Genomic DNA, 10,330 nt, shown 5'->3' with positions numbered 1-10,330 from the left:
AAACCCAGAAAAGGAGGAGGAAGTCTGAAAGGAAGAATGACAGAATCATGATTAAGAACAAAGACTTTTGCCTCTGAAAAATGCAAGAAAAAAAAATTTATTAGATGAGAGTAAAGTTTAGGAGATAGACTTGCAGTGCTCTGATAGCTTCAGGGAGCGGAAATGAAAAAAGACACACGCCTAAGTACACTGTAAGGGTAAAAACGATGACAAAAAATGTGGCTACCTTACTGAACTTCAGTTCCCAGCATTGTGCTGTTGTAATAAACTGCAAAACAATGCAATGTTATTAACTCGACAGCTTTTTCTTCTGCCGTTTAGTGAGCCAGTAAGAAGAAAACCTAGTAAAGTTCAGACATAGTACGACACACAAATAAAACGTAACTCCAGTGTTTCAATTTAATCAGGAGAACCAAAACAATAGTAGTGCAAGTTGCAGCAGTAGCAGACATGTAAATAAATAAGCTAACAAAACAGGATGGCATCTGAACAGAAGATAAAGCAAAAAAAAAACAAAAAAACAACAAAACTCTGTTCTTCTTCTTCATATTGTCTTTGTGGTATAACTTTACAAGTTTAACCAACATGTTGCACGTGAATACACAAATATATTTCAGCTTAATTTTGCAAATGTATTCAGATAAAGATGTGGAATCCTGCTTGTTCAGACATGCCACAGCTTAACTGGGGAAGACACGTCCATCTCCAGCAGAAGGGACGTTAAGTAGCAGTAGGAACGACATAATAGCAGATTTCCATACGTGTTTCAGATTCTGAATCATAAATAATGAGGAGAAACTCAAGGTTTGCTGAAATGAGGCCTAATGGTCATGTGTCAAACACTTTGACCCAACTTTTCAAGCTAGAAGAACCAGAAACCTCTGTGAGAAACAATGCTGCTGACTTCTAAATACATCTGTACAAATAAAGACAAACATAAGATTACACTTAACCAGCACTCGCTCACATAAACGCTTTCATAAATCTCATAAATAAATCCAAAGAATAAAAAGATGTACAGCAGATGTCTTGCTATACAGGATCAGTGTCAGGTAGCTGCAACCTCTCCTGCAAGACAGACTCTTTACGAGGCAAATAAAATGGATCAAGAAGACTTCAAGTACTGGAAAAATTCCCCGACCATGATCCATTCTGAAAATCCCCTTCTTCTAGAAAAGCAGCCAAAGCTGCTTTTGTTTGATGACAGCTTCCACCTACGCAAAGGTGACGACTTCATGCACATAAGAGCCACCTTGCAGCTGCATCATCATCATCAGATTCAAGTCCGTCCCTTTCAAAGGAAAGAACATGTCCGTTTCTGCTGCCTACAGACGAGAGGACATCATCCTCAGAGGTTCACAGAAACACAAACTCATCACTGCTTCTTCTGTTGTTGCTCCTGCTCAGTTTGCCTGGAGGCAGGATGTGGGCTGCAGATCCACTGTGGTTACTGCTGGGACCTTCCAGCCCGTAGTCCTGACTGTGCCCCTCCACGAAGGTGAAGATGGGGTACTTCTCCTTAGAGGACGAAAGAGCCTGGAGAGACAACAAACCCCAGTCAAACACAGTCAAACATCACACACTTCAACGTTTAAAGGAATGGTGTGTGAGAATCACTGACATCTAGTGGCGAAGATGGGCATAACAGTGACTTCAAACATCAGCTTTGTGGCCAAAATTAATGTGTTACTTATCCTAAACGGTGCTCTAGCATCCATCCATTTTTTTTGTTGCATCTTTATCCTTCCCCCTTTAGGTGAAGTGTAGAGATACTTTTTTTTTTCCCAGCACCCACCCATCCTTCCTCATGTCACCTTTTCTGCATTTTAAGGCAATGCCGGTTAAAAAACTGGCTGCAGGGCCGAAGTATCAGTCCGTTCTGTAAACTTGTCAAATGTAAATGTCGGTATGTCTAACCTTGGACGAGCTGACTTGAACCTTGAATTTCCCCTCGGGGATAAATAAAGTATCTTTGATTTGATAAAGTTGAGCTGATTCTTCAGTTTTAAAGCTCACTTCATGTACAGAGTTGTTTGACCATTCAAAGGCACTGTAAGGGGAGCTGTAGCTCAGGAGGAGCTGCGTATTTCAACCAATGAATTGGAGGATGGATTCCGGGCTTCACCTGACTACATGCCACATTGAGTGGTAAACATGACCGGTAATACATACATAAGTACAAGTCCACTCACCAGTAAAAGTGGTGGCATAAATATGATATAATGAGATAGAAATGGCTCATTCTGAGAATAAAATCAGCTATTTTAGTAAAGCGGCTAGATACCAAAAGTAACAATATACGTTTTGTCATTGACATATGATTTTTTTTAATACACTGCACCTTTAAAGACACACTACAGGATTTCTGCAGATTTTCTCAGAAAGGCACGGCGAATTCTGCATCAATCTTCCATCCGACTTGCACCCTCAGGTTTCTCCAGCCAGTAAAAGACAAGCTTCACTTGTCTTATCTCTGATCTGTTCTTTTCCCTCTTTATTTTCCTCTTTCTTCTCACTTAATCCTCCCGTTACCCGCTTGCTAGTGTATGACGTGATGCGCAAACTCAGCTACAACATCATGCTGCGTCCTGAAAGAAAAAGTTGTGAAGCAGTTTCTCAGCCTGAGGAAGCAACAATTCCAGGAATGCACATGATAGGCGTCACTGTGTCATCGAACGAGTTGCAAGGTTATATACGGCATCTTAAAATACTTATTGCAAGATATGCTGTGTAGTGTCCATAGTAAAAATATCAGATAAACTATTTAAAGAAGTCCTTAAATAGGTTTTCAAGTAGTTAAGCTTATTATTTCAAATTTTAGATTAATGGAAATGTAAGACTGTAACTTGAGATTCTGTCTCTTAAGAATGCTGTAAACGTAGTAAGAATTATATCAAACTATTGCTGCTGTTGCTGATTGGTTAGTTTTGCTATTGAAGTGTTTTTGTCAGGTTGATTAAAGGGTGGAACTAAAAAAAACTTTAAAAAAAAGAAAAAGAAAAAAAAAAGGTATTCTTTAGTTTTAGACATGTTTGACATTTAAATATACTTTATGATCATTCATGAGAATTTTGCTTTAATGCCTGAAAAAGAGACTCAAACTATCCGTTGGCAGACCAAGAAACATTTTACATTCTTCATAAATAAATAAACAAATAAATAAATAAATGAATAAATATAAATAAATGAATATAAATAAATATCTACTAACCAACAGCCGCCAACGTCTGGCTCGAGTGCAAAGCTACAGTTTCTGAGCGCCCTATCAAATGACTGATGCAGGTTTTAAATAGTCGCAGCTTCAATGGAAATACAACACTCATGTGTGCGGGCTCATTTTCACTGATGATGCTGTTGTCTAGGTAACAAAGAAGGACACAGCTCATTGCCTTGACAGTAACACACATTTATTTAGGACAGAGTATTTTACCATCCCTCCCTGTTGTCATAGCAACTTGATTATCCGCTGGGTAGGGGTGGATATACCGGATCTTTCATACAGCAGGGAAGGCTTTAAAGAAGTTTGTTTTAAACTTTAAAATCATGTTAATAAAAACTTTTTTTTTTTTATGTAGGAACAACCAATCAGATGGCTTGTTTTCACGGTAAACGAAAACATCTGAATCACAAGACTAAACAGTGAAAATGATGATGAAGGAAAAGACAGATTAGTGTATGGAAGCAGAAGCTGCTTTTTCCTGCTCATTTCTAGTATTAAAACTTCATTAGGTGTGAGGATGGTGTAAAAAAAACTCACCATGCCAACTTCACAGCAGAGAGACTCAAAGTCCTTCTTGTTCTTGGCGTAAAAACCAATGGTACAGCTGGGATCCATGCGGTTGAAGGGCATCTTTTTAGGGGAACTACAGTGAAATGACTGCAGAGCAAGAAAAGGAGTTGAGAGTCAAGCAGCAAAAATGTGAACTTAGCTACGCGCGTAAAATGACCATGTTATATTTAATGATCTGTACCAGGGGTGTTACCGGTATCCTGCAGGTTTTTGTTGTTTACCCTTCACCAACACAGCTGCTTCAAATCAAATGGATCCAGCAGCTTCTTGTCAACATATTTATGAATTTCGGTCAGGTGTGTTGAAGCATGGAGACAACAAAATCCTGCAGGATACCGGCCCTCGATGACTGGAGTTTGACACATGAGAACTGTACTGTTGACTTTAAAAAAAACATGTTTTAAGTCCATCATGACGACAGACGTGGAGAAACCTTTAGACCAGGCGTGTCAAACTCCAGTCCTCGAGGACTGGTATCCAGCAAGTTTTTGTTGTTTTTCTGCACCAAAACACCTCATTCAAATCACATGGATCTCGCATCTTCTTGTCAAGCTATTTATTCATTTCGGTCCAGTGTGTTGGAGCATGGAGACAACAGAAACCTGCAGGATACAGACCTCCAAGGACCGGAGTTTGACACCTGTGCTTTAGACAAACAGGAACAAAAGCTATGGAGACATAAAAACATCATAACTCACCTCTAGGGAGAAGTTTGCTTGAGTGACATCGACAACTGGCTGACAGTAGTGAGGGTCTAAATACAGCAGCTGCTCATCTGCAGGACAAAGGAAGGAAATGTCATGTCAACCCTCAGGAGTCATAAGTTGATACAAATTTAAAGCTAAAATCTATCTGCTGGCTCCTGCGGCAAATTTCCAAAAGTAAACGTAAAACTCTTTGAAAGAAAAAAAAGGGAATCTTCTTTTCACCTTGGAAGCCAATGAAGTAGAGCGAATGCTTTGGTTTTCCTCCAATGATTCCAATGCAGCTGTCCAGCTTCAAGATGTTCTGGAAAAGATGCGTTTTCAATGTAAGAAACAAGGCTGAAACCTTTAAAAAGGGTTGAGTTGGATGTGTTGTGTGAAGCAGAATTTACTTTGACACATTGGATGTAAGACGGGTTGAGGGCCTCGCCTCCCAGCCGGACAGGCACCAGTATGATGACAGACTTCCAGGCTTGACTGGAAGGATCAGGAGGACTCTGGCTTGCAGATGGACCACACAGGCGTGCCACTTCCTCTTTGTATACTGAAACACACAGCAAGAAAACAGTTTAAATGTGTCAGAAAGGTAAAAATCTTCAGCAAAGCTTCTCACGAAACGGAACAAGCTAATCTGCCATTTTTACCTGTGCAATCCTGAGCTACATATACAGCCAGGTTTTGCACCACCGAGGTTTTGGCCACTGCTTTCCTGAAAACAAGAAAAATACTTCATAACCTGAAGAATATCTAACCCAGGGAAGCCTGAGATCTACCATCCTGCAGCTTTTAGACGCCACACTTGTCCATCACACCTGAACCAGATGAACGGCTCACTACCAGGCCTCTGCAGAGCTGGATGACATGCAGAAGCGACACGTCCTTAAAGCTGCAGGATGGTACATCTCAAGGACTGGATTTGGGCACCCCTGGTCCAACCACTCCAACGATGTAAATCATTTCACAAAATAACAAACCAGAACAATAAAAGGACACCTTTCACCATGGAGGCCTTACCGTAATATGTGTGCCACTATGGACGGGCCGTACCAGTCGCCGGCCTTCTTCCCTGAACCTTTGCCTATTTCCACCAACTGGTGGACGCCGAAAGGAGCAGGAGGTTGATCCCCAAACCAGGTGAGAAGCTTGTGGTGGATGGGCTCCGATTGAGGGTCTCTTGGAGGCTCTGGCCTTTTCCTCTGGCTGCATCTGGTTGCCTGGCTGCTTGACATCGATTTCTCAGGGGAGTTGGATCCTCGTGGAGAGCCAAATGAGGGGATAGGGACCCCTCCAGCTCGTACGGGGGAACGTGGGCGGAACACCTCAAAGTCCACATCAGTAAGTTGCTGAGCATCTGGCCAGGCCCAATCTACAGAGCAGATAAAAGACGGATAAAGCATTGAAGTAGAAGAAAAAATCTGGCATACTGTGGTTAATCCTGAGTTTACAGCAGTGAAAGCAGACACTAAATCGATCTCTAGTGAAAAATCAACTGGATGCCTTCTTGAGTTCAAAGTACAAGTGTCTGCAGTCAGATCATGTCAGACCAATTACATGCTGCAACTGTAGTGTACCAACAAGACTCAAAATGAGTGAAAAGCCATTTAATGGGGCAAATATAAGACTTTATTGTATTCCTCAAGGTAAATATCCCAAGCCAACATTACTTCTACCTATCTGTGCAGCTTCAGCAGGTGTGGGCTTTAAGACATATTCTATAATTTAGTTATTTCAAACTTCATCCAAGCAGCAGAACTTGTGATAAAAACTTGTGATTTTAGTACAGAAGAACCTGTTCCATAGTTAGAAGTAAAAGCTAAAAGCGCTGTCAGCTTACAGGGCGGGGCGTACTTATCAAGACCGACTATCAGGAACTGTTTATCTAACAGCAGCGTATTATTTACTGTACGTAAGTGTGACTTTCATATCATCACTGTGCACTTGTTTTGCTTTGAGTGTGAGTCTATACAAGTGCTTTGCTTGTTCGTCTGTAGCAGAGGGGGTGTGGCGGGTCTCATCTACATATTCATAGATCTAAGAATACCGCACAAGGCTGAAGTGGATTTGCTCCAGATATAAAACATAAAGGGATTATTTATTAAACAAATGCCTGAATTTGTGCACTATAAATAGAACAAACAGACTATAAAGAAGTTGTACTCCAAGGAACAAAGACAGTGCAGAAGGAAAGAAAGAAATACTAGATAATAAGGGTACAGACAATGTGTGTAAAACAAAAGGACATCTTATCTAAGCAGAGATTAGAAGCTAAACAAACTGACTAGATAAAGTTTTACAGCAGAGATGAAGGAAAGAGCAGCCATGCAAAAGGATATTTCTGGAATTTAACTCAGTCTACTCTGTGTTATGAAAATCTGAAGTGAAAGTTAATTTTTATAGTAAAATAATGAGCCAGTTAGAAGAAACTTACTGGCTTCCACATACTCTCCAATCCATGCACACGAAAATTAGGTGTGGGAAAATCAAATCGAAAAATTGAATATAAGGATTTTTTACTTCACAGTTTTAAAATAGATTTTTTTTTGTTAAATTTTTTCCCCAAATAAATAAAAAATAATCCAATATAATTTTAAAAAAAAAAAAAAAAAAAAAAAAATCATTTTTATTGAACATTTTACTTGTCTTCTTGGGCATTATAGCAGCAGAATGATGTTCTGGATACTGTGTTGTTTTTCCTAATTGAAATTAAGAAAAATAACAAGCAAAAAAAAAGGATTTGCACAATTTTGTTTTGTTTTGTTTTGTTTTTAATCTACAAAAATCACCAATATCGAAGAATTGTGAGAATCACAATTTAAATTGAATCGGCATCCAAAGAAAATCAGGATCAAACCGTGATGAAAGGATTTCGTCACGGCCCTAACAGAAATATAGATCTGTAAATTGAAACAGTAAAAGTTGTAAGACACAAACCTCGGGGCATCAAATGGACCAAAAGTCCCTGAGCCAGCAGCATCTGGCCACTGCGCAGCATGCAGCCCCAGCCACAGTCCGTGGTCCAGGTGGAGCCTTCAAGTTGAGGAAACTCTCTCCTGTAGGTCAGCCAGATCCTGGACACAAAAGCCAGACGGAATCGCTCCACCTCATCTGAGCGAGAGGGAGACAAAGGGACGACAGAGGGGAGAATTTCATTTGAGATGATGTGATGATGTTCATCTCTTCACAAACCAAACAAGCTTGTAAGATTAAGAAGGTTTCCCCGCTCTGGTTAACCCAGAAACACATCAATGAAACGTCGGTTTTCAGCTCTTCTTAATTTTTCTCTCTCTAAAAGAGAAAATAGAGCATCTACCAAGTCAAGTTAAGGTTTATAACAAGCACTGCTCCATTTACCTTCACTGTTTAGCAAATAGGAGTTCCCCAGGACAGTAACAGGTGATATCTTGTTGAAAGAGGTTTTAGACTTTACAGTCCAACCTGCACAGAAAAGAGAAGAGAAAAAGTTTTTCACAAAAGCTTCCCAAAGCATCCATCCATTGCAGCCATCCAGATGTACAGAAATGACACAGTTTCATCTCAGACATACCATATTTGACACTGTTCCAAGCTGACATCAGTTTGGCTTTTAGTTTGTCCATCTCATCAGGTTCGCCGGCTGCCTCTCTGCCGGCATCTGGAATTTGAGGCGGCCGAAGTCCAAAGCTGCCCTGTCGTTCCAGTGGCTGCTGTCTTCGGCTCTCCACCTGCTCATCCAGCACCACTACCCCCACGTACTGCGCTGCGTTGGTGGAAACTGGATTCATGCTTCAGAAGTGGACTGTGGTGCTCCTCATTGCAACACAGAACTAATGCAAGAAAGAAGTGAAGGAAAACAACAAAGTTGGGTAAATAAATAACGACGGATGCATTTTTAGTTGAGTCTAAACGCTTTTCACACACTGCCTGACAATGTTTAACCTTTGAACTCAATACTTGCAAGTGTCTGGAACTAATATTCTACTGTATTTCCACTCTATGTCTATGATGTTTATGATGTTCTTTATGGAGTTCATGAACATCTCTCAAAAATTATTAAGATTATTCTTCTAACTGGGGTTTAAATGTGTCTTCGTCCTCTGCATCTCAGAATTGGATTTGAGCTTTGCTGGAAATATCAACTTTAAATCCTGGCTACGGTGAAATAAGACGAGTTTAACCAGTAAAGACTTGCAAATCTACTGAACAGTTATTTTAAAAACAGAAAATCGATTACTGAGATAGGTGCTGACCAAATTAAGAAGTAATATTAGAAATAAACTTGTGAAGATGATGTTTTTAATGATGTGTTATTGTATAACAACCTAAATTTAAATGAAAATTGTATGAAATCTCTGAAAACAATTTTTAATCTTGTCAAGAAGACAAATACATTTGTTATCAGAAAGAAGAAGACAGTTATTCTGATTATTTCTGCTATATTTATTACAAGAAAAGAAAGAAGCTATTTTATTCCTCAGGTGTTTTTTCTCCTCTATCTGAGAATATTGCTACTTTTTGGCACATTAGGCTTGGTTTTTGGCAAACTGGTTAAAAAAAAGAAAAAAAAAGAAAAAAGGATACTTTCATATCTGCAAATACAATCCTCATGAAATGGTAAGAATAAATGCAACATTAATAAATGGAACAATAATATTTTAGCTACTTATTTCACAATACCTGATTTACACAATGATACTTCCACCCTGCCCTGAAACTGATGAGCAAGAGTTTCAACACGAAACAAGCTACAAAGAATCCACTTATTGTAATGATGAAAACATTTCAGTGAAAGAAGAAGGAAAGAAAAAAATCCCACAGACTGTCCATCATGTGATTCCCATTTGACAACCGGTTTTTTAAGCTTTTTCAGCGCCCAGCAAAGTCACCTGATTACAGTCATTCATCTTAAATGCAATTTCAGTAATTCAGCATAAAATAAAACTACACTGGTTCCTGTAGATTTTTTTTTGTTTGTTTGTTTTTTTTTTGTGGCATTTTTGCAGAACTCTCCCTTTATATCTGTCATTTATATATAACTAACATACTCAGTGCAGCATCAATGGACATGCACACAGTTAGACTTTACCTTTTTTGCTCAGGTATGTTAAGCAGGTCGGTGTCTTGTCGCAGGTTCAAACATTTTGACCATTTCCTCGCAACTTCTCGTGTTAGCTTGCAGGCAAGGCTAACTTTAGCACTAGCCCCGGTGTTAGCGCGACAACATCCACGCTGCTCCGATCAAAACACGGTTGATGTCAGTATGATGCGAGTCTCCCCATTTTACACCCAGTGTAGGTGTACACCTTATTGAAGTAAGAAAAAAAACTACAATGTAGACTTGTTACCCCGGTCAGCTACCGTTTTAGCATCTGGCTGTCAACTTCCTGTTGTCCTTTCCGGCTGGCACATGATTGGCCGAAGTAATTGATTAGAGAAAGCTGATTGGACAATTTCTGTGACGCTTGTCCCTCGTATTTTATTATTGGCTAATATTAACCATGGTCATGTAATATGTACGTAGACTAAAACGAAACCTCTTTTTATTTGATTAAACTTTATTTTTCTATCAATTAAAAAAAAATATTTTCTTTCTTTTTTCGTGTGTTTCTTTCTTTCTTTCTTTCTTCTTTTTTTTTTTTTTTAAACTGAACAGATCATCCCTAATAAATTCTAACTAGCTATGACCAAGGCCGGATCATCCAATGGGCATAATGAGCACACCCATTGGGGGCCCATGTGGAGCCCAGTAGTATACACCAGCCGTTTGGAAATTAAACAAAATATATATAAAAGCCAGATAGTTAGTGTATTGCTACTGGTAACACTGGCTGAGAGATATTAGAAATGTAGTTTCACACTG

At 39.4% G+C, this 10,330-nt stretch overlaps 1 protein-coding gene across 1 annotated transcript; it reads right to left on the bottom strand.

Moving 5' to 3' along the window:
* Nucleotides 1-328: 328 nt before the first annotated feature.
* atg4da (autophagy related 4D, cysteine peptidase a) lies at nt 329-9,850 on the bottom strand. Its single transcript, XM_079264917.1, has 11 exons — nt 9,557-9,850; nt 8,039-8,297; nt 7,846-7,929; nt 7,426-7,599; nt 5,509-5,860; nt 5,139-5,203; nt 4,887-5,038; nt 4,720-4,798; nt 4,489-4,565; nt 3,758-3,877; nt 329-1,536 (listed from the first exon to the last, which is right to left on the bottom strand). The coding sequence occupies exons 2-11, from the start codon at nt 8,253-8,255 to the stop codon at nt 1,357-1,359; spliced, it is 1,500 nt and encodes a 499-aa protein (XP_079121043.1). The 5' UTR covers nt 8,256-8,297; nt 9,557-9,850; the 3' UTR covers nt 329-1,356.
* Nucleotides 9,851-10,330: the final 480 nt, after the last annotated feature.

The sequence above is a fragment of the Telmatherina bonti genome (assembly GCF_933228915.1).
Source record: "Telmatherina bonti genome assembly, chromosome: 3".
Taxonomy (NCBI): domain Eukaryota; kingdom Metazoa; phylum Chordata; class Actinopteri; order Atheriniformes; family Telmatherinidae; genus Telmatherina; species Telmatherina bonti.
The sequence above is the reverse complement of the archived record's forward strand: the minus strand, read 5'-3'. Positions and strand labels throughout refer to the sequence as shown.

Bases quoted from the DNA above. Each gene is read 5' to 3' on its own strand.
- atg4da (XM_079264917.1), bottom strand. From the start codon at position 8,255: ATGAATCCAGTTTCCACCAACGCAGCGCAGTACGTGGGGGTAGTGGTG. The intron at 5,039-5,138 runs GTAAAAATGGCA...TGTGTGTTTCAG, and splicing joins TGTAGCTCAGGATTGCACAG to TATACAAAGAGGAAGTGGCA. The intron at 1,537-3,757 runs GTGAGTTTTTTT...TTGTCTCTCCAG, and splicing joins TCTGCTGTGAAGTTGGCATG to GCTCTTTCGTCCTCTAAGGA.